Raw genomic sequence first — 25,400 nt, 5'->3', positions numbered from 1 at the left:
ACTAAGTATCAGCTGATTATTGTAAACCTCTTTTTACAAAGCATTGCGACCAACCAATCACAAAAGGTTACTTCATGACTTATTCAGAGCTCTAACTGAAGCTCCGATGTAGGTCTCAATAATACACTTGCTTTGAGCTGATGATGGCTTTCCAGGGTGAGGAAACACTGTGGGAGGTTTTAATTGCATGCTAATGATATAAGCATCAACTAACAAATTACATCTGTCTCAGAGTTAGTGCAATACAAGTTTCTACTGATGTTGTAATGTTAGACTTGAAGATTAACTTCATGTTATTAAGATAATCACATTCCCTGAGAGGGTTTCCAAGCTACATTGTTCTGCTACTTATTATTTGATATTAATAGAATTGTTTTAATCTTGGCAGCGTGAAGAGGCTGGAAAGAGGAATATGATGGGGTCCAAAGCTCTCTGTTTGGCGCTGTTGTGTGTTCTCTTTGCTTCTCATATTTATATACCCATACCAGGCAACATTGAAGAACGCTGGAAAGTAATGGCCTTGGATGCGATTGTTAAAACTTTTACATTTATGGTAAGATGATAATTTTTCCTCTGGCTATTGGGGTGCCTTGTTAACTTATGAATTTTCTATTAATTACTGTTTTGAAATAACGTTGTTTGTTCTTTAGAAAACATCAACTACATGAAATTAAGTAAGTACAACTTGGTGCATCAGTGCAAAACAGAATGAGCTAGAATTCTTGTTCCCAAAGAGTTTATGTCTAAATGTAAAGACTCTATCTGTTGTGACATGCATAAAATAAATGGTATTTTTGAAGGGAAAACGTGGAAGTTTATTTGATAACTTGACTTATATTTGAGTTTCCAGGGACAATCTAGTTCTATAAGGACAGAGGTAAGCATTGATGTTTGTACCTGTTTGATGTTCATATAGGGCTCTTACTATTTCAATGGCTTCTATTGTCCATCTCCATTCTACATTGCTGGGTTTCAGAGATTGTCTGACTTGGAATATGCAGGGTTGATTATGAGTTCAAGCAAAAATAGCTCCTGGGTAAGGGGAAGACATGGTTATAAACTAAAATTTTTGAGGTTTTATAATGCATAGTCTTTCCATAATATATACCTCTGCTCATCTCCACTATCCTTCAGTTATTTTTACCGTTTAAAGAGGAGAAAAAAGAGGTTCAGAAGAGTTCATGCAGCTAGAAATTGACAACTCCAGAATCTGAACTCAGGACTGCCTCATTTCAAAACAAACTCTCTCCGCAAAACCAGGTGGCTCCCGGAAAGGTTCTCTGATGAGAGTAACAATATGAGGCTGCAAGGAGAAGACAGCAACAGCAGCAGATGATTAGAGAAGTGAGCAATCCCTGGTCTAAGAGGGAGAGGCTGTCCCAGGGAGCTTTGTACAGTGGATGACAGTTCTCTGAAACCACAGCCACTTCCTGTCTGTGTCTGCTAAGTCCTGATACTTTTCTCTCAAACCACTCCTAGTGGCTCACTTTCAATATACTGTCTTTTCCTAATGTTCTCACTTCATTTTACACAAACTCAAAGAATATGTGGGTTGACAAGTGCCAGCTCCATAGAGAAACTGCTGTTATCTTACTTGACTCTTTCATGTATTTAAAACTCAGAGTGACTGATACTGATATTATCAAAAGTACATTAACAGAACAGCCAACTTTAAAATTCTACTCCTACTTTCTTAACTACAAATCATTCTTACCTACCTATAGTAAAATAATGCATTTTATGCATTTGATGTCATAGGTGGGTTGCCCTTTATTAAAAACTATTGTGAAAAGCACATATGTAATTACTTTAGAGATTATTCTAGTAAAATCAACAGTCTTTAGCTGTTATAGGGAAAACAATTTTATTGTTGTCAGTACTGGATTTTGTAACTCAAAGTTATGATACCAGTAAGAAAAATTAATCTTTTATCATATGAAAGGCAAGTGAAAATTAAAGTTCTTGGCAAAGTGGCCTTGAAAAATAAACACAATTACTGTTATCATATGTTAAATTGAAAGACAGTTTGAGAAAGAAACATGCCCAATCCTGAGAAAGTTCCTTACCTTTTCAGGCAAATTTTTTTTACCTTTAAAAAGAAGATAATAATGATAAATACTTGGCAGCATTGCTCTGATAATTAGAGATCTTATGTGCTAGGCAAACACAAAATAATCTTTAAAGTGGTAGCTTTTGATATTGTTCCAAAAATACTTAAGTATCTATTCAAAACCAGAAAATATCTAAGAAATGAAAAAAGGTGATTTTCCAAAAAAAATCTAATTTTTAAAAGCCAATTCACCAAATGAAAAATTAAATTAACACAATTTAACCATTTACCAAAAACATGCTTTAAGGAACATTCTATGTGAGTGCATGCAATTAGGATTACAACACTAAAAAGCTCATGTTAGTGAGGAATGCTTACCTAACAATAAGACAAGATTGAGTACTTACATGGGTTAGGCACTCTTCTACAGTGCATTGAAAGTCCTGACTCATGTAAACCCTACTAAAACCCACTGAGGAATTCTATATTATTAATTATTATTATTTCAATTATATAGATAAGAAAGTTGAAGTACAGAGAGTAATTTGCTTAAGGTCAGACAGACAGTACAGGTGGTATAAGAAACTAGTCTAGAAAAATGGTTGCAGACTTGGCTTTGAGATTTAATGGCTATAATTTCTAGTTTTTGCATGTTTCCTTAACATTAAAGTGTGGGGATTAGATGTTCTCTAAACCCCTGTAATACCTTAAACTCTTTGGAATAATTATAGTAATAAAGGCTCTTTAATGTACTATTGACTATGTATTTTTTTAGTTTTTCTTTCGAATAAACTGTCCAATGACATGTCACCAAGGTCCTGGCCAAGCTGTTCAGAAATACCAAGGAGAGATTTTTTTCAATGATATCAAATATGGGGTTGGGGGTTTGGTTGGCAGGGAGGGAATGGTGAAAGGGCTATGAACAATTTGGGGGAGGGGGGACAAAATGGTGACAGGGCTAAGAATAGGGATCTATTTGGAATTAAAAACCAGGACATTTGAATCATTTAGATGATAGTTAACATTTTAGATTAAATACAATTAAAAATAACAAAGAGGAAAATATGACAGCATGCCAAAAAGAAAGGAAGGAAGGATGTTATAAGACCTAGAGATTTTTCTGGTAATAATTTACAATTAAGAAATAATTATCATAGGTATAAAAGAAACTGTCAGTAAATTGAAGCTTTTGAATGAGATAGTTATTAGTCTAAAAACATAATACTTGAGATTTTCAACAGCAATAAAGTTATGCAATAAGAGCTATATAATGTTATTTGGAAATAATTTTTGTAAACATTATATTTCTGTTTATTTATTTTGCTTATGTTTTTCACTTTCCCTCTGTATGCATTTGATGTTATTTAAAGATGAAAACATTTACTTTTGTTCTGCTCTTACAGGGTATATGTTTTGAAAATCTAGGTATTATGTCATTTGAAGACTTTATTTCCATGCTATTCAGGCTGGATTATACCCAACCACTTTCAGATGAATACGTCACAGTGACTGATACAGCGTTTACTGATATTCCAGTGCGTTTGTACTTGCCAAAGAGAAAGTCAGAAATCCCAAGACGAGCTGTAATCTATATTCATGGTGGAGCTTATTGTTTGGGAAGTTTCAGTAAGTTCATTATATAAGTAAAGAGCATAACAGGTTATATGTTTTTGATATAACAATTTGATATAAATATACTTACATATATACATACATACATACATACATATCTATATATATACTGTGCATAAGTATAGCTATAAATATTAGGTATCTAATAGAGAAATATACATAGACATATCTAGCAAAACATATGGAGATTGTCATTTCCATTTTTTTGTTTTGTTTTGTTTTTTGGTAAGCATTTTCTTCTCAGCTTTTTTTGTTGAGTAAGCTTATATCAAATGTAGGACATGAAAGTCAATTAGTAAACTGTTTTTTTGGGGATCAGAATATATTCAAAAAAGAAACATTGAGGTGATGCAGATGTATTAAACAGTAAATCAGAAGCATATGCTATTGGTGGCTACAAAAATACATTTGTGATTACTGATAGCCATAATGCTAACAGTGGAAAAGCCTAGAATAGTTCTTAGCCTTGATTATAAAAAGAAAACACAAAATTGAACTATGTAATGATTTTGTGAAAACACAAAATTGAACTAAGTCTAGTGTCCCTACTTATGTCTGGCGATGATTCTAAGAGGCAAATATTGCAGATTCAAAAAAAACACATGAACAAATTCACCTTTTGGAACACTCCATCTTAAAATGGTGCTAGTATTTGGGGGTGGGGGGTGAGCAGTGTTCTACCTGTTTCCCCGAAAATAAGACAGTGTCTTATATTAATTTTTGCCCCCAAAGACATGCTAGGTCTTATTTTCAGGGGATGTCTTATTTTTCCATGAAGAAGAATACAGTACACATTTACTGTTAAATGAAAATAAAGGAAATTTATTACCTCTATACGGTACGGTAGTACGGTAGTTGTCAACACAAACCAGACAAACTGTGAATCCTACAGTATCAAGAATTTACTCATTTATTCAGTGACAATCATGTCATCATCTTCTGGAACATCATCATAACAATCCAATTCCTGAATTTCCTGGTGAATTTCTTGTGACTCCATTTCTTTCAGAATCAGTGGACCAAATCTCTCATGTTTAGCAATAGCACTGTCTTTAAATGAGTACTTCTTGTCAAGGTACCCTGCTCACAGTGCATTTGCAATGCAACTGTCAGTGATTTTCTCCCATGAATTCTTCACCCAAGTCACAACTTCTTGCAGTTTAGGTTTCACAAAGTTTCCACGCTGATTTCTCTCCATTCTATTTTCAATGTAGTCATTAATTTCCATGCGCAAATTGTCTTTGAATGGCTTGTTTATTGCAATATCAAGAGTCTGGAGATAGGCCGTCATTCCTGCGGGAATCATTATCTGATCTATTTTTCTTTCGTGAAGAAATGTCTTCATGTCTTTAGCGCGGTGAGTGCTGGCTGCATCCCAGACTAGCAGATCTCTTTGGCTCCCTCGCATAACAAGAGGCAGCATTAAATCGACCCACTTCCTTATAACTGCTTGTGTGGCCCAGGCTTTTTCAGTTTCAAGAATAAAAATGCCCAAAACACGTTCAATCTTTTCCTTCTTGCCCTTAGAAATGATTAAAGGTGGGATTTTAGTGCCATCCAGACGAATTGCCAAAATACAGGAAACACGTGCACTTTCGTAAGCAGTGGAGGGAATGTACACTAAGGAGGCACCCCACTGTTCAATTGTTGTTTGAGATGATTGGCCCATAAACACTGCAGTTTCATCCATAGCAATAATGTTGGAAAGATTGTATTTAGAGAAGTCAGCATCATCAATAAAGGACTTGAATGCAAGTGCTCGCTTAATAACTTGAGTATCTTCCAATCTAAACAATGTTGTAGATCTTCTTAAAGACAGTTCACTTCGCTGAAGGAAATTATCCAGCCAGTGTTGTGATGCTTTGAAGTCTTCAGGGGCTATGTCAAACTGTGGTGCCATTGCAAGGGCAAATTCTTGAATCTGAGCCCTATTCACAACCAAAGGCTTTGCTCTCCTGTCAACAACCCATTCACAGATCAGGTCTTCCAGCTCGGAAAATAATGGTTGCCAACCTGATCCACACTTGCGCTTTTTAGCATTTCCCTGTCCACTTGTTCAATGAGGTTACCGTACTCTGCTCGCCATTTTCGGACCAATCGGACACTCAACATCTTCTCTTTGCAGAAAGCAGTAAGATTTTGGCCCCAAGAGTCTTCCACGATTCCTTTCTTGTACTCCACGGAGTAGCTTTTTCTTTTTGTGCTCATTTCTAGGGGTAAAAAAAAAGGAATTGGGGTATCAAGGTGGGGGGAGGGGGATCACTCAAAATGACACAGGGGGGATCAGAGGGGGGAAAATCAAAATGGCACAGGAGAATCAGAGGGGGGATTACCATTTTAGTAACCCCTTTTGATCCTCCTGTGTCATTTTGATTGCCCCCTCTGATCCTCCTGTGTCATTTTAAGTGATCCCCCCCCCACCCCTGTGCCACTGAACACCTTCACCAGACATCCCCCCTACCCCTTTATCAGACATTTACCCCCTGGGGCCTGCCTGGGGACTGTCACTGGGCTTGCTGGGGCCTGGATCTGGGCTGGAGCAGGGTCTGCCACTGACTGAGAACCTTCAGTCATCATGAAGGCGGCCGTGAGCATCAGGTAGTGTCACCAGAGACAGACCAGCACTCACCACCTTCGCCGCGTCCCGTCCACTCTAATCCTCCTGTTCTTCTACATGCATCTGCGAAAGTCTCCTCCTCTCTCCCACCCCGCGCTCACTGCTCACTCCGACCTCCGTTCTGCCTTCACACAGCAGTGAAGTCAGGACTCCGCGTAACGTCACTGGTTGCTAGACGCCAGTCGGGGCGGCCCTAGCTACCAGTTTACGGTAAATTAATTTTCATTCTGAGACAGAGCCTGGGGGCCTTATTTTCGGGGGATGCCTTATATTTCACTCAGAAGGAAACCTGTAAGTAGGTCTTATTTTCGGAGGATGTTTTATTTTCGTGGAAACACGGTACTTAATTAAAATAATGAAGTTTAACAAATTAATAGAATTGAAGGAAAGTAAATAGGTCATAAATGTAAGTCTTCACCTTCTGTCTTTCTCTAAGCCTTGCTTGATTCTAAGGAGTTTGAAAATCTTACAAAGATATATGCTATATAGCAAGTGACACTTTCCCAAATTTGAGTAATGAATATTAGTCAAAGAGAAAATAAGCATGGAAAATTAATGAAGCACAAAGGCTTTGATTAATATGCAAAACACTAAGATGGTTAGACAGTAATTTTGCATTTCTGGTTTCTCCTCCCTACCTTTTTGATAACTAACATTTTTTGGGGGGAACCATAATTAGTTATAAATTTTGCAGTGACTTGTCATAAAGATGATTTAGGTGACTCAAATAGAGGTCAAAGATTTATTCAGTTGATGAGCATCAGGGAGCATTTGAAGACCACGTGGCTCCTCAGTTGAAGAAGGATTATGGTTTATTCAGTAGGCTGATAAAAGGTGAGTGTATGCCCCTTCCTTGGCAGCTCCAGCAACAGTATTCAACTTCAACAAAAACTCATGTGTGGGGATCAGTCCTGTGTTCCTGTTCCATGATTGCTTTGGATGGTAGAATCATGAAAGCCATCATAACAGTATTGCTTTTGCAAGCCTTGTTTTATTAACTCCTCAGTGTTCACAGGGTAGGGAAGATGGTAGCAGCGCAGTAAAAATAAGGGAGCAAATGTAGGTCAGGGCAAACAGCGGCCCTCTATTATGTTTGTTTTATTCTTTTTATCATCTACAAAGTGAAAAACAAACACAATATAAAATTGGATCATTTCAAAAATCAGACAAAAATCCAGCCCTTTCACCTTAGGAAAAGAGTTTCTATTATATAAAGGACATCTTAAAATTCTTCTTATGGGCAGCTATTGATTTTTTTTTTTAATAATATTTTTTTTATTTTTTTTTAATTGTTTGAAGTATTACAAATAGTAGTACATATGTCTCCTTTTTTTTTTCCCATTGACCTCCCCCCGTCCTCCCCTTCCCCACAGTACATGCCTTTACCTGCCCACCCCCGTGTCTTTTATCCATTGGTTATGCTTATATGCATGCGTACAAGTCCTTCAGTTGATCTCTTACAGCCCCCCCCCCAACCTCCTTTGCCTTCCCACTGTAGTTTGACAGTCTGTTCAATGCTTCTTTGCCTCTGTATCATTTTTTTCCCCATTTCATTCCTTTAAAAAATCTTGCCTCTGCAGACTAGAAAGAAACATATAATAACAAAAAATGTTTGAGTCACAATTTCAATGTCCAACAGTTCTGAGTCCCCGTTGATTTTTATGATAATCTTTATAAATATACTAGAGGCCTGCTGCACAAAATTTGTGCACGACGGGGGGGTGTCCCTCAGCCCAGCCTGTACCCTCTCCAATCTGGGACACCTCAGGGGATTTCTGACTGCCAGTTTAGGCCTGCCTGATCGCCCCCTAACCACTCCCCTGCCAGCCTGATCGATGCCTAACTGCTCCCTTGCAGGCCTGGTCCCCTCCAACTGCCCTCCCCTGCAGGCCTGGTCCCCCAAACTGCCCTCTTCTGCAGGCCAGCTTGTGGCACATGGGGGCTGCCATATTGTGTGAGGGTGTGATGGTCAATTTGCATATTACCTTCTTTATTATATAGGATAAGCAAAACAGCCCAGCTAGTGTGGCTCGATGGTTGAGTGTCAACCTGTGGGCCAGGAGGTCGCAGTTTGATTCCCGGTCAGGGGCACATGCCTGGGTTGCGGGCTTGGTCCCCATGTGGGGCATGTAGTAGGTGGCAGATCACTGATTCTCTCTTGTCATTGATGTTTCTGTATCTCTCTCCCTCTTCCTTCCTCTCTGAAATCAAATTTTAAAAATTTAAAAAAATAAGCAAAAAAATAATTGGTAGATAAAAGTAAAAACATGTTTGAAATACATCATTAAGGAAATTTAAATGTGGGGATCAATGGATTCTTATACATTTTGATCTTCATTTATACATTGCCTTTTCTCACGTTATCAATTCCACCTTTAATGAAAACATTATTTTTTCTACATAAAAGACTAGTTGATTTGTTTTTCTGATTTTAAGGTTATTACATACCCAGTATTTAATTTGAAGTTTTGCTAATATGCAGCAGACAACCTTAGAAAAGCCTAGAATTTGATCACAACTCTAGAATTCTCTGAATTTATAGAATCTTGTGGTAAACAAAGTAATAGTAGATGTCACAGATTTGCCAAAGTGCTGTGACCAGGGCACTGAACTGGTAAATTGGATTTGTGAGTACATAGAGATAGATGTGGTGTGTGTGTGTGTGTATGTGTGTTGGGGGAGAGGTGATGACGACTTGTATGCCAAGCATGCCACAATGAATATGTATATCAAACCACACACTGACTTGTCAGAGACTCTCTCAAAATCTAGCTGCTTTTTTATAGACTTTGTCTTACATGCCAATGTTATGGGCCATTTCACAATGTGGTGTATTGGGAGAAAATGAGGGTTTTAAGGAACCATGCTATTGAGTGTTATAGTTTTAGACAGTCAACTCATCTATTGCTTTTTCATTTCATTTAGTTCTAAGCCAATTGAAAGATTATACACAAAGTTCAGGTAAATAAAATCAAAACAGAACCATTGTTTCTAGTGAAGCTTGGAGAATGTGTATTCAGGTGTTGTTGAGTCAGAGACTCATCTGTAGTGGCTAGTTGCCTAGAGAAGCAGAGTGCAAGACCACAAAGGGTTCTTGGGAGTATCATTGTGTGTAGACAACAGATGACCAGCGAAAATTAGAATGGGCTGAGCCTAGTTTCAATTCCCCAAAGCACCAATGAGCCATGTAATTTTTTTACCCCTGGGGATAGCAACTGAAGAAAAACTCCTGTAGACTGTGTCATGCTGATTCAGGTCACTCTGCATATAAAAAGTGGTAGGGAAAATGGTTCCTTGCAATACTCAAATCACATTTCTGTCCAAGTTCATAGCTATGATTTTCTGTTGCTGTTTTTTCATTACAAGGAGAACTTTGACATTTATTTCTTCATTTCAGAGCAGACGGCTTTTGACTCCCTCAACAGATGGACTGCAAACAAACTTGATGCTGTTGTTGTAGGAGTGGAGTAAGAGAATACTTTTCTTTGGCTACTATGATTTTTGCTTTCACAAAGTAAAGGTTTGATTTCCTAATCAAGTCAGCTATGCCTCAAAGATAATATTTAAGAATTTATATATTTTATTTGTAACCATTACAACAAAGAGTAGACTTCAAATATGTCCAGTATCTCATTATTCTTCTGTGATATGGGAATTTATGTGTATTTTTAAAAAAATGATTGCTCTAGATTCTTAAACTCAGATTGTATAAGGCCCTACTTATGCCCCAAGAAACATGGCTAGAGAGAAAGAAATAAACAATTAGACATTGGGGATGTTAGGTTGTATCTGAGTTGATTTGTTTTACTTCAGAACAAGACTTTGAAGTATTACAGAAAGTAAAGGTTGAGATCAGCTGATAATTTTAAATCACCCTCCAGAAAAGTGATATTACATTCTGGATTTTGCTAGAACATACAAGAAAATCTTAGATCAGTTCAATATTTTCTTACACTGGTATAGTCTGGAATTCTAAAGCCAACATCCTCAGGAGAAATTTTCTTCTGCTGCCTCTTCTCTAGTAATAAAAATATAGAAAAGTTCTAATCCAATAGTTCTTTTGGGATATTGTGACATAGTTTTGTTTGTTTGTTTGTTTGTTTACTTGCTTGAAGATATGAAAATTTAGAGGAAAAACTAAAGTAAAATTTCCTCAACTAAATCATGATTGCCATTGTTATTCTTATAGTATCTAGAATACTTACAGTATCTAGAATAATCTCCTGTCTTCAGAATATTTATAATATGACATTCTTCTTACCTCCATAACATTCAATGTAATCTAAATCTTATCATTTCAAATCTGTTTTAATATAATGATATATTTCTGGTTGGCACATCTATTCTATTAAATTCTTATGATATGTGTTGTACTTTGCCCTGAAAAGTCTCAATCTACTGCACTTAAAATAGTAGGTACCAACATCTTTTGTGTACATACTTATGTTTAATTACACTTTACTTAGGATTTTCTAAATACGGTTTATAATAAAATTTAAGGATCATCTCAACAACACTTACTATTAAGTATAGATATTTACAAGTTTTAACATTCTAAAGAAAAAGGAAAAGTTAGCTCTGAGAACAGGCTAATAGAGGTATACTGTTTTTACTGGTTTACATATACAGTATAGATATAGATATAGATATAGATATAGATATAGATATAGATATAGATATGGATATGGATATGGATATGGATATGGATATGGATATGGATATGGATATAGGTTATAGATATAGATATAGAGATATAGAGATATATATGCTGAGTGGCCAGATTATTATGACCACCCCATCAGCACTTCGTTGGGCCACCTTTTGCCTTCAATACTGTGGCGATTCTTCTTGGCATTGACCCCATGAGATGTTGAAAGGTGATGAGAGGAATCTGACACCATGCCTGATGAATAGCACTGTCCAGTTCTGTGAGATCTGATGGTTGTGGAACCAGCTGCCTGATGGCTTTTTTAACTTAGTCCCACAAATGCTCAATTGGATTGAGATCTGGTTATTGTGGGGGCCACCTAAGCAAGGTAAAGTCTCCCTCATGTTCTTGAAACCACTCCTGCACAATACGAGCACCGTGGCATGGCGCATTGTCTTGTTGGAAGAAGCCATCTCCATTGGGATATGCCATCAACATGATAGGATGAACTTGATCAGCAATGATACATAGGTATGTTGTGCTATTCAGACGTTGTTCCACATGAATTAAAGGGCCCAAATCATGCCAGGAAAACATGCCCCAAACCATAACACTGCCCCCACCAGCTTGAAGGGTTGTACTCATGCATGTGGAGGCATGCTTTCATGCTGTTTCCATGAAATTCTCACTCTGCCATCTGCATGATGCAACTGGAAACGTGATTCATCGGACCATATGACTTTTTCCCAATGCTAGATTGTCCAATCCTTGTGTTCCTGTGTGAATTGGAGACGTTTCATCTTGGTAACTGCAGACAGCAAAGGTGTTTGAACAGGCCTTCCGCTTCCATATCCAATAAGATGCAGTGTATGGCTAATTTGCCTACAAACATCAGGTGGTCATAATAATCTGGCCACTCAGTCTCATTAGTATACTAGTGGCCCAGTGCACAAAATTCATGCATGGGGGGAGGGGTGTCCCTCAGCCTGGCCTGTACCCTCCCCAATCTGGGACCTCTGAGGGAATAACCAGCAGTTGGACATCCCTCTCACAATCCAAAACTGCTGGCTCCTAACCACTTGCCTGCCTGCCTGATAGCCCCTAACTGCTTCTGCCTGCCAGCCTGATCATCCCTAACTGCTCCCTAACCACCTCTGCCCCAGCCCCGCACCTGGGACCCAGGATTCCCTCCTTTAGCCGACTACAGGCACCCAGGATCCAGGCTTCCCTCCCTCTGGTCAGCCATAGTCACCTGGGCCGACTGCAGCCACAGGGGATGGTGGGTAGGTGGTTTCACCTGAGCTGCAGCAACAAGTGCTGGCACCTGGGACCGCAGGGTGGGCGGCTTCTCCATATCCCGGGCCACAGCCAGCCACAGGTACTGGTGCCTGAGACTGCGGCGTGGGCAGCTTCTCCGTTTACCAGGCTGTAGCCAGCTGAAGGTGCTGGCGCCTAGACTGCAGGCAGGCAGCTTCTCCGTCTTCCCTGGGATGCAGTGTGGGCAACTTCTCCGGCTGGCTGCAGCCTGGGATCACAGGGCAGGCAGCTTCTTCGTCTCCCGGGCTGCACCCAGCCTCAGACACTGGGGCCCGGTTTCTCTGTCTCCCCCAAAACGTGGGGCAGGCAGATGTGAGGCTTCTGTGGCTGGCTGCATCCTGGGATCATGGGACAGGCGGCTTCTTGGTCTCCCTCACCACAGCAAGCCTCAGACGGTGGCGCCCGACTTCTCCGACTCCCACAGGCCTGGAGCGGCTGGGGGGCGGGGCTGCCACCATCTTTTTCAAGTTAATTTGCATACTCACTTCTGATTGGTTGGTGGGTGTCGCAGAGGTATGGTCAATTTGCATCTTTCTCTTTTATTAGTGTGTATATATATATATATGTATATATATGTATATATATGTATATATATATATATATGGGAGAAAATCTATTTATATCTATTGAAAGAATCATGTGATAGTGTGAATTTACCAGAAACTAGCAAGATTTCTAGCATATTTAAATGTTATATATATTTCAAAAATTTTATCTAGAATAAACACCTGGACATTATCCATAATGACGTATGTGCATTACCAGTGTGTAGAATTTTTATTTAAATAACCTTAAAAAAATAGAACATTTGCCTAGAATATGCTCTCAGATCTTCTGCCTTCAAACATCAATGGTGCTTTTTCAATAATTTTTAAAAACTTTTTTGATCACCAGTTACACTGAGAATATGATGTAAGCTATAGAGCATCTTCAATCCAAAATGTACTTGCACTAAAAGTTATGGTTATAGTATCAGGGAGTTCATAACAATCCCCTTACTTCTCACATGCAATGCCATCCATGGACCTTGAAAAGCTTTATATCTATTTTTATTTTTTCACATCATAATGACTTATCAGAAAACTCGGGTTTGATTTTTGGAAGAGAAAACAATAAAACCTGTTTAATTACATCTATTTGATACTTGGAAGCTACATAGACAGATACAACCATAATGGTACTTATTAAAACTGTTTAAATACATTTTTCTTTTTCAAAGCTATAGACTAGCTCCCCAACACCGTTTTCCTGCTCAGTTTGAAGATAGCATCGCTGCAGTCAAGTTTTTTCTTCAGGATAAAATTCTTACGAAATATGGAGTGGATCCCACCCGAATCTGTATTTCAGGAGACAGTTCTGGGGGCAGTTTAGCAGCAGCAGTGACTCAACAGGTACATTATATTAGTCTTTATGCTGGGAAACAGAGGTCAAAGGTTATTTCCCCCCTCTTATGGATAGCTAGTTCTTCAGAACCATTTCTTGAAAAGACCATCCTTTCTCATTGGATTACAATGATGCTTGCATTTAAAATCAATGGACCATAATAATATGACAATCTATTTCTGAATTCTCTCTTCCGTTCCACTGATCTATATGTCTATCCTTATGCCAATACTATGTGACTTCAGCTTTGTTATTTTTTTCTAAATTATTTTTAATACTCCATGTCTTTTCCCTCAAAATACTAGGATATCTTGTCAATTTCTAAATAAAGAAAGACTAATTGAATTTTGATTGATACTGCATTCAATCTATAAATTTGGAGAGGACTGACATCTTAATAATGATACTTCCAATTAATGCACATGGTATATCTCGTATTTTATTTAGGTCCTCTTCAATTTCTTCAGGAATATAAAATATGAGATATACCATGTGCATCAATTGCAAATATTTTCCCATAGTTATTCCTACTTTGGAAAGTTTCATTTAAAATAATATGTCCAGCCGAAACCGGTTTGGCTCAGTGGATAGAGCGTCGGCCTGCGGACTGAGGGGTCCCGGGTTCGATTCCGGTCAAGGGCATGTACCTTGGTTGTGGGCACATCCCCAGTGGGGGGTGTGCAGGAGGCAGCTGATCGATGTTTCTCTCTCATCGATGTTTCTAACTCTCTATCTCTCTCCCTTCCTCTCTGTAAAAAATCAATAAAATATATTTTAAAAATAAATAAATAAAATAATATGTCCAAATGTTTATTGATAGTACATAAAAATACATTTGATTTTTAAGGTAACCTTGCAATTATATTCTTGAAAATTTTACTTATAAATTCTAGTAGTTTTTTTTACATCTCCTATGATTTTCTACACAATCATATCTTCTGCAACTAAAGAGAGTTTTAATCCTTCCTTTTCAATTTTTATGCTTTTATTTCATTTTCTTAATCAGTGCACTGGCTGGGACTTCCAATACAATATTAATTTCCTTCCTCTGAAACTTTGGAGGAAATCATGTAATATTTCACCAATAAATATGATGTTAACTGAAGGTTTTCCGTAGTTGGCTTTTTGTCAGATTGAGGAATCCCTTCTATTCCTTTTTACTGATAGTTTTTGCATAAATGGGTATGGAATTTGCTGACTGCTTTTAATGCATCTATTTCAGATGACCATATGATTCCTCACCTTTAATTTTTTTATGTGGTAAGTTATGTCAATTGACTTTCAGACATTACATTATGCTTGCATTCAGGCATGAGCCTCATTTGGTCATGATGAATAAAAATTTTATATATGGCTAGTTTTCATTTGCTAAAATTAAAGATGTAGAGCTTTGGGAGGGATTGCTTTCTATTTTTTAAAAATGTCTTTGTTAGATATTGACCTAAGGTTTATACTGGCCTCATTAAATCATTTGGGAAGCATTCCGATACCTTTTTTCTTAATTTCTTTTCTCTTAAATATTAAAATAAATTACTCATGCTTGGAGCACTTAGAAGATTGCACATACAAACAGAGAGACATACACATTTATATTTTATATGTATACTATACACATGTGAATATATATACACACATATGCATATATACTTATGCCTATACGTATGTACTGATCTGTAACACCACGTACACATATAAAGCCCTATTGTGGAGCCATACATCAGTGGTAGCAAAATTTCACCTTTGGCTCTGCACCCTGGGCCTCCTTATAACCCAAGAAGCTCCACTTCAATGCCCTTTGTAGTTAGAGTACTACATAAATTTTCTTAGGGGAAAAAAGGAAGTTTGCAAACCATTAGACATGTTGATTGCTGAGGTCTCTTCCACCCTGAACTAACCTAATGTGTATTTGAAATAATATGACACTTATTTGAAGGATCTTGCTGGCCTGAGGTGAGAAGTTAATTGGGAAAGAAACTTGGAAACAGTGCTCACTTTCAGATTATTATACTAGCTGCCATGCCAAGGCATATAGCAAACTGGTTTTGTGGATGTAGAGATTCTGAAAACTGTCCAACAGTTACCCAACAATGATTGATCAAGCAACACCTTGCCACACCTATAATTTCTACATGTACAATGTAATGTTTGCTTAGCTTTGGAAGTAAAGAAAGCTTTTGAAATGATGAGCAGATGTAGCCATAGAGATTTATGAAGAAATGAAGACCTACCAGGCAATCTTCAATATTAGTATAGCCACCAAAAATAAATGCAATTCACAAATAAAATTTGTAGGGCAGTACAAATTGTTTTCTTGAAGTAAAATAAAATTTGATATTATTCTATTCTTTGCATTACACACAAAAAAAGAGTAGATATTTAAATTTTCGGTCTATCTGTTTGAAGAGATTGTTACAACTGAGAATGCTGCATTAAAAACTCAGTGTACTTTAAGAACATAAAGAAAGTAATTTCCTTTACCCTTTCTGATATATTTTTATAATCATATTTGAAGTTACTCATCTTCATGGTCTGGTAAACTTTCTATATTTTATATTTTCCTAGAAGTTTTATTTTCTGCACTAAGTTTATTCTTTTTTTTTTCTTAATCCTCCCACAAGGATATATTTTCACTGATTTTTAGAGAGAGTGGAAGGGAGAGGGAAACATCAATGCGAAAGAAACACCTAGATTGGTTGCCTCTTGCACATGCCCCAACAAGGACCAAGCTCAGGGAAGAGCTTGCGATTGAGGTATGTGCCCTTGACCGGAATTGAACCCAGGGCCCTTAGGTCCCCAATGCTATATTCACTGGCTGAAACTGGCTGGAACTGCACTAGGTTTATTGATCTGGGTTATAAAAAATAACTTTTGCTTTGTAATGATTAGAAACTTTTTTCTAAAGTCTCATGACCCTGTGACTAATAATATGTTATAGAATTATGGATTGAAAAACTCAGTTTCAATAAGAATGCAACTCGGAGAAATCAATATTGTTGTACTAGTACACTCTGAGAAGACTACAAGAAAATATGTTAGATTTATTTTTCCTATATGTTTACAAAAAAAAATGACCCAACGTTTCATATGGAATTCACAATATAAAAAGATGTTCTTATGGATTAGAAGTACAAATAGATTCTTCTGTAGTTTTCTTTTGTGGAATTTGTCCATATTTCAATTATATTACCATTATTGAAAGGAAATTAACCTTTAGCTATAATTCTGAGATTTTCTGATAATATCACATTCTGTACCCTAAATCATTAAGGTTAATTGCCAATCACAATGATCTGGATGGTCACTACAGTTAAGGAAACTTTTCTGGACATGGTTTCTCTTTCTGAGAGTTCATTACTAGTATACTAAGAGGCCCGGTGCACAAAATTCATGCAAGGGTAGGCTTTTGCAGACCTGGCTGCCTCAGCCCTTGCAGCCCTGGTTTCATCTGGAAGGTCATCTGGAAGAACGTCCAGACGGTCGTTCTGCTGTTCGGCCATTCAGTCAATTTACATATTATGTTTTTATTATTATAGATAAAATGACATTGATTTTTCACATTGGTATTTCTCCCTTTCCCTTCCTCTCTCTCTCAAATCAACAAATACATGTTTAAAAGAAAAGGGAAAAAAAAGATTAATAAGCCCCATTTTTAACTCTTCAAATCTCTGTCATAGCATGTCTTTTCTGTACCTAGCTTCAAAAAAAATTACTCTCTTTTTCTACATAATTAGAATATACACTCCTCAGTTAATCACCCTGTGTTCTGCACAAGCCATTTATTTTAACTTTCTATGGGTAAGTTTGTCAATCATCCTTTATTTTTTCTAAATCTATGCACATTTTTGTTCTTTTTTTTCTTTCTTTATTGATTAAAGTATTACATATGTGTCCTTATCCCCCTAACCCCCCCACCCCCACCCTCCACTCATGCCCTCACCCCCTTGTGTCTGTGTCCATTGGTTATGCTTATATGCATGCATACAAGTTCTTTGGTTGATCTTTCCCCCTTACCCCCACCCTCCCCATGCCTTCCCTCTGAGGTTTGAACATCTGATCGATGCTTCTCTGTCTCTGGATCTGTTTTTGTTCATCAGTTTATGTATTTATAATTATATTCCACAAATGAGTGAGATCATGTGATATTTATCTTTCTCTGACTGACTTATTTTGCTTAGGACAATGCTCTCCAGGACCATCCATGCTGTTGCAAATGGTAGGAGTCCCTTCCTTTTTACAGCAGTGTAGTATTCCATTGTGTAGATGTACCACAGGTTTTTAATCCACTCATTTGCTAATGGGCATTTAGGCTGTTTCCAAATATTAGCTATGTTAAATTATGCTGCTATGAACATAGGGGTGCATATATCCTTTCTGATTGGTGTTTCTAGTTTCTTGGGATATATTCCTAGAAGTGGGATTACTGGGTCAAATGGGAGTTCCATTTTTCATTTTTTGAGGAAACTCCATACTGTTTTCCGTAGTAGCTGTGCCAGTCTGCATTCCCACCAGCAGTGCACGAGGGTTCCTTTTTCTCCACATCCTCACCAGTACTTGTCATTTGTTGATTTGTTGATGATAGCCATTCTGACAGGTGTGAGATGGTACCTCATTGTCGTTTTGATTTGCAGCTCTTGGATGATTAGTGACTTTAAGCATGTTTTCATATGTCTCTTGGCCTTCTTTATGTCCTCTTTTGAAAAGTATCTATTTAGGTCCATTGCCCATTTTTTGATTGGGTTGATTATCTTCCTTTTGTTGTTTTTATATAACTAATTTTTATTATTTAAAATGCTTACCAACTTTTCCTTACCATGCTATCGATAATGACACTCTCTTTGTTCTCTTCTAAGTTCTCTTCCATTCAGTTTTTTTAAAAAAATAATTTATTGATTTTTAGAAAGAGAGAAAGGGAGCAGAAAGAAACATCAGTGTGAGAGCATAGCACTGATTAGCTGCCTCCTGCTTGTCCCCCATCGGGGATTAACCTCACAACCCAGGCATGTTCCTTGACCCCTCAGTACATGGGACGATGTACAACCAACTGAGCCACACTGGCCAGGGCCCTTCTGTTTAGTTTTATGTGAGACAAAACTCCTTTTTACACTCCCTGGTGTTTCCCAGGGTTCAACTCTTCGGTCCTTCTGTCTTCTCTCCCACTCTCTCATGGCTCAGCTCTGATTTATCTGCTGAAGGCTCTCTAATCCAGATCTTCCACTGTTACTACTGTCCTGAGCTCAAAACCCATATACCAGAGTAGACGTTCCATAAACTCCAGAGACTTCTCTAGGCAAAGCTATATGTTACCTCTATATTACCTGTAGCAGTTTATACACAGAATATAGTGCTTATCCTTTTATTTGTTGCATGTCAAATTCCCCAACTAGATTCTTAAGTGTTTGGAAATCTAGGACTCTGTGTGTGTGTGTGTGTGTGTGTGTGTGTGTGTGTGTATTTTACTCTTTATATTTCCAAACCCTGACATCATACCTCATACCTATATACCTCCTATCTTTTTTCTCCACCTCTCTTCAACTTGTTTTACCTGATTAGTTACTTTCTTTAACCTGTCCCATTTCCAACATAGCATGATTTCACAACTTATCGTCAATGTGTCTTTGTGGGGGAAAAAATGTACACCATTGGAAAGAGCAACTGATTATTCATCTTTGGAATTAGGTTGGTTTGGCTATTTGCCTGAGAAGAGTGTGGGTGGATTTATTTTGTCCCCTCTCTGTTTCTTTCTTTGGTTCTTGGTGGGGAAAACGAAGAAGTCCATAAATGTTACATCAGAGTAAAGTATAGTAAATGATGAATTTATAGAGTTTAGCAAGGTCAGATCATTAAAGGGCTTTGTGATTTATTTGTTTTATTTTTTACTTAACTCATACCATTGTGATTGAAGAAGATATTTTATATGATTTCAGTCTTCTTAAATTTATTGAGACTTATTATGTGTCTTGTCATATGCTCTATCCTGGAATACATTCCATATGCACTTGAAAAAAATGTGTATTCCTCTTCTTTGAGGTAAAATGTTCTAAAAATATTTATTAAGTTGATCTGCTCTAATATGTTGTTTAAGGATATGGTTTGCTTGTTGATTTTGTGTCGAAATTATCTATTCATTGATGTCAATGAGGTATTTAAGGCCCTATTATTACCATGTTACTCTGTATCTCTTGCTTTATGTCCATCTATATTTGCTTTGTATATTTAATTTTTATACTAGCTTTATAATTTGTTGTTTCACTGTTTTTCCAAAGTGTTTGGCCTTTGTCAATCAGATTTTTTTCTTTTTTATATTTTTGTATTTATATCTTTGATCTTTTCTTTTCCACTTAAAGAAATTCCTTTATCATTTCTTACAGTACTGGGTTAGTGGTGATGAACTTCTTTAGCTTTCCTTTGTCTGGGAAACTCCTTCTCTCTCCTTCAGTTCTAAATGATAGCCTTGCTGGGAAGAGTAATCTTGATTGTAAGTCTTTGCTCTTCCAATTTTAGCATATGTGCTGCCAAAGTGAACACTATGTCTTTGCTTTTCATCACTTTCAATATTTCATGCTAATCTCTTCTCGTCTACAACATTTCTGTTGAGAAATCAGCTGACAGTCTGTGGGATCTCCATCCTATCTAATAAAAGAGTAATATGCAAATTAACCATCACTCTGCTACACCCACAAGCCACGCCCACCAGCCACACCCACCGGCCAATCAGGAGTGAATATGCAAATAAACCCAACCAAGATGGCTACGGCCACAGAGAGCAGGAGGGAGGCTTGGGTTTCTCTGGCAATAAAGGAAGCCAAGCTTTCCACCTGCCCTTGCCAGCCTAGGCCTCCACTCAAGGCTACAAAGTTTCAATGATAGAAGATACATAAACCCAAACAGAAATGGCGGCAGCCATGGAGCTGGAAAGAGCAGGAGGCTAGGGTTGCCCCCAGTGATGAAGGATGCGAAGCTTTCCACACACCCTGGCCGGCCCAGGCCTCCACTTAAGGCTACAAAGTTTCAATTATAGAAGATACATAAATCCCCCCAAAAAATGGCTGCCGCCACGGAGCAAGCAGAAGGCTTGGCTCCGCTCCAGGCTACAAAGTTTCAATTGTAGAAGATAAATAAGCCCCAGATACCAGGGCCTCCACTTGGGTCGCCAGGGGGCGTGGCCGGCCTGCAAACCACCACAGACCCCTCGCCCAGGCTGCCTCACGTCCCAAGGGAACCCCCACCCTGACCCGGGACACCCTTCAGGGCAAACCTGCTGGCTCCCACCTGTGCACCAGGCCTCTATCCTATCTAATAAAAGAGTAATATGCAGATTGACCATCACTCCAACACACCATATGGCTGTCCCCATGTGGTCAAAGATCCTGCCCCCATGTGGACACAAGATGGCCATCACAAGATTGCCAGCAAGGGAGGGCAGTTGGGAGGGACCAGGCCTGCAAGGGAGGGCAGTTGGGGGCGATCAAGCTTGCAGGGGAGGGCAGTTAGGGGTGACCAAAACAGCAGAGGAGGGAAGTTGGGGGAGACCAGGCCTGCAGGGAAAGGCAGTTGGGAGGGACCCAGGCCTGCAGGGGAGAGTAGTTGGGGGGACCAGGCCTGCAGGGGAGGGCAGTTAGGGGTGACCAGGCCTGCAGGGGAGGGCAGTTAGGGGTGACCAGGCCTGCAGGGGAGAGCAGTTAGGGGTGACCAGGCCTGCAGGGGAGGGCAGTTAGGGGCAAACAGACTGGCAGGGGAGCAGTTAGGCATGAATCAGGCTGGCAGGGGAGTGGTTAGGGGGTGATCAGGCTGGCAGGCAGAAGCAGTTAGGGGCAATCAGGAAGGCAGGCAGGCGAGCAGTTGGGAGCCAGCAGTCCTGGATTGTGAGAGGTATCCCAGATTGGAGAGGGTGCAGGCTGGGCTGAGGGACACCCCCCTCCCCTGTGCACGAATTTCGTGCACGGGGCCTCTAGTCTTACATAACCATTTTCCTCTTGCTGCATTTAAAATTCTCTTTTGTCTTTAACCTTTGATATTTTAATTATAATATGTCCTGCTGTGGACTTCTTTGTGTTTATCTTGTCTGGGACTCTCTGCACTTCTTGGACTTGTATGTCTATTTCCTTTGCTAGGTTAGGGAAGTTTTCAGTCATTATTTCTTCAAGTAGTATTTTTTTTAATCCTTTGTTCTCTCTCTTCTGGGATCTTTTTGATGCAATTATTGGTATACTTGATATTGTCCCAGTGGTCCCTTAAACTATCCCCCTTTTTTATTCTTTGTTGTTTTTATTGTTCCAACTGGGAGTTTTTCACTACCTTGTCTTCCAGATTACTGATTCAATTTTCCATTTCATCTGATTGCTGTTGATTCCTTCTGATGTTTTATTGATTTCAGTTATTTTATAACTAGAGGCATGATGCACGAAATCCATGCAAGAGTAAGCCTTCCTTCCCCCAGCTGCCGGCACCAGCTTCCCTCTAGCACCTGGGATCTGGGCTTCCCTCCGGCTGCCGGCAGGCACCTGAGACCCTGGCTTCCCTCACAGCCCCGGATTCATCCGGAAGGTCATCTGGAAGGCGTCCAGTCTAATTAGCATATTAGGCCAGCCACTGCCACTGCTTGTTAATGATTTGGGGCTGCTTGGTGAGAGCCACAAAGTGATTGGTTGGTTGCCACTTGTGCTGGACTTGGATGTGCTTGGGAGAGGCTATGCTGCAAACTGAGACCAGCTGCCACTTGTTCTGGATTTGAGACCTTTGGTGGGTGCAATGATGCAAACTGAGGGTAGTCGTCATTTGTGCTGGGTCTGTGGCTGCTTAGTTGGAACTATGCTACAGGCTAAGACTGGCTGCCATTTATGTCCAGTTTGGGGCCACCTGATGGCAGTGACAGTGCAAATTGAGAATGGTTATCACGTATGTTCACCTTGTGGCCACTTGGCAGGAGCTACAATTTAAGCCAAGGCCTGTTGTTTGTGTGGGGTTTTTGGACCTTTGAGAGAGTCTGTAGCATGAGCCAAGAGCAACCACTTGCATGGAATTTGTGACCTTTTGAAAAAGTCTGCAGCACAAGCCTAGGGGTTCCATGACTCATGTGGAGTTTGCAGTCCTTTGAGTGTGTCTGCAGCATGAGCCAAGGCAGGCCACTCCTATGGAGGCACTTCTGGAAGAGGCTCAGACCAGGCAAGGGAATTGAGTTGGGTGGGGTCTCAGGGAGTCATCAGGGTGGGGTGAACTATGTTTGCTAGGTTAATGGAGAGCATGAATTTGGCATCTTCCTGCCCTGGGCCAGCTTCGGGGAGGAGAGCTCAGCAAAGGAACAATGGTGCCAGCCAGTGATTCTGTCCCTGGAGAGATTGCCAGCCCTCATCCAGAAGTTAGTCAACTTAGTTATTCCCCAGATGTTCCTGGCACTTTTTGAGCTGCTGCCTCTGTGCTGGAGTTTAGATCTAATGAGTTTTTGTACTGCCCCTTAAAGAGCAGCATGTTCTGGTCCCCCACAGACATTTGTCTGTCTGGGATGCAGTCCCCACTGGTTTTCACAGACAGATGTCATGGGAACTCCTCTTCCCAGCACTGAACTTAGGAGCCCAGATTGGGTTTGGGCCTGGTATATCCCTCCTGTTTCTTACTCATTATACTCAGGTATGGAACCTGCCTGTCTGCAGCTCCACCCCTCCTACCTGTCTCAGTTATGACTTTGTCTTCTGTATCATTAGTTATAGGAATCCTGTTCAGCTAGTTTTCAGGTGGTTCTCGGTGGTGGTTGTTCCACAGTGTAGCTGTAATTTTGATGTGATCTTGGGAGGAGGCAATCTCAGAGCTTACCTACTCTGTCATCTTGACTGGAAGTTGTTGTGTGTGTTGTTTTTTTTTTTAGTCAATAATTTTTACAAAGCTATATATGCCCTCAATTTCCTCAAGAATATAGTATTTAGTTTTTTCCCATTGGTGGTTTTTGACAAAAGCATTATTCTCTCTCTCTCTCTTCTCTTTCCCCCATTGCCTACTCTATAGAACTCATTTTGTGCACTAACTCAATTGTTGATAAAGCACCCAATTTTCTATAGCAAATCTAGCTCTAAATTGTGCTATTATTATGGTCATGAAGCCAGGTTGCTGATATTTCTGTCATTCAGATTAAGGAGATCACTGTGGTTGCTGCTCTCAGTCTTTCAAATTACTCTTTGATATAGCACCTTAGAGCCAAAATTTTGCAATATGTCTTACTTTTTTTAATTGAGACATAATTGACATATAACATAATATAATGTTTCAGGTATAAAACATAATGGTTCCATATATGTATAAATTATATAAGTCTATCACCTCAGTTACATAATTTTTCATGTGATGAGAACTTCTCAGATCTACTATCTTAGCAACTTCAAATATACAATATAGCATTATTAACTACTAGAGGCCCAATGCATGAAATTCCTGCAAGAGTAAGCTTTCCTTCCCCCGGCTGCTGGCACCGGTTTCCCTCTGGCACCAGGGACCCGAGCTTCCCTCTGGCCGCTGGCAGGCACCTGGGACCCGGGCTTCCCTCGCAGCCCCGGCTTGGTCAGGAAGGTTGCCCGTAAGGATGTCCAGAAGGACGTCCGGTCTAATTAGCATATTATGCTTTTATTATTATAGATAGTCACCATACTGTATGTTATATCCCTAGAACTTATGTAATTTATAACTGGTAGTTTGTATCTTTCTTTTTCTCACACAAAAAAACAAAGCTTTAAAAACTTTACTGTTAAAATGAACTTGACATTTTTTCATGTCACTCACATTATAAATATTGTTAAAATAATTATAACATCACATCCATTTATGTAGATTTGTTTATAGCTCAAGATTGCTTAAACCAATAACATTAAATTTCCTCTTCCTGGTGTTTTGGAAGTCTTTGCCTTACAAGGTATTATCTTTTTTTTTCAGGTGCAGAATGATCTTGAAATAAAACATAAAATCAAGGTACAAGCTTTACTTTACCCTCACTTACAGGTAATTGACTCTAATTTGCCATCTCACAGAGAAAATGAGCATGGTGTGGTTCTGACAAGGGACATAGCCATAAAATTAGTGAGCTTATACGTCACCGAGGATAAAACATTTCCCCAGGCACTGAAAAGAAACCAACATATGCCGCTGGAATCAAGACATTTGTTCAAGTTTGTTAACTGGAGTACTCTCTTACCCAAGAAGTATAGAAAGGACTATGTTTATACTGAACCAATTCTTGGAAGAACTAGTTATTCATTGCCAGCTCTTATGGACGTCAGAATGTCACCCTTGTTGGCCAATGATTCCCAGTTACAGAATTTGCCATCAACCTATATTCTTACCTGTCAATATGATATCCTGAGAGATGATGGACTTATGTATGTTTCAAGACTTCAAAACGCTGGAGTTCAAGTTGCTCATCAACATATTGAGGATGGATTCCATGGAGCTCTGTCATGTATCACGTCACCCCTGTATTTACATCTAGGTCTCAGGATAAGAGACATGTATATTAGTTGGCTGGATAAGAATTTATAAATATATATAAAATATATACATGGCATCACTTAGTTGATTGTATTTTGTGATTTTTGTAGTTGTAGTACAAAGAACAATGCCATTTGTATTGTCTAAATCTAGACTTGAATCAGTTATAATGATTACTGCATATCCTTGAACTAGTAACATTTTTGACTCACAAAACCTGCATGTGATCCTCTTTTCTCATTACTTATGGTTATTAGAATTATGTTGGTCCTGATAGAGACCAGTTC

General features: G+C 39.0%; 1 protein-coding gene across 1 annotated transcript; it reads left to right on the top strand.

Annotated features, from left to right (window-relative positions):
- Positions 1 to 412: 412 nt before the first annotated feature.
- Positions 413 to 25,164, top strand: AADACL2 (arylacetamide deacetylase like 2; the record flags this gene model as incomplete). The annotated part of the gene is made up of 5 exons (XM_080655382.1): positions 413 to 553; positions 3,454 to 3,676; positions 9,697 to 9,766; positions 13,484 to 13,655; positions 24,562 to 25,164. 5 exons carry the CDS (start codon positions 413 to 415, stop codon positions 25,162 to 25,164), a joined length of 1,209 nt encoding a protein of 402 aa, XP_080511508.1.
- Positions 25,165 to 25,400: the final 236 nt, after the last annotated feature.

The sequence above is a fragment of the Plecotus auritus genome (assembly GCF_963455305.1).
Source record: "Plecotus auritus genome assembly, chromosome: 2".
NCBI classification, from domain to species: Eukaryota; Metazoa; Chordata; class Mammalia; order Chiroptera; family Vespertilionidae; genus Plecotus; species Plecotus auritus.
Note: the sequence above shows the minus strand (reverse complement) of the source record. Positions and strands in the feature narration are given on the sequence as shown.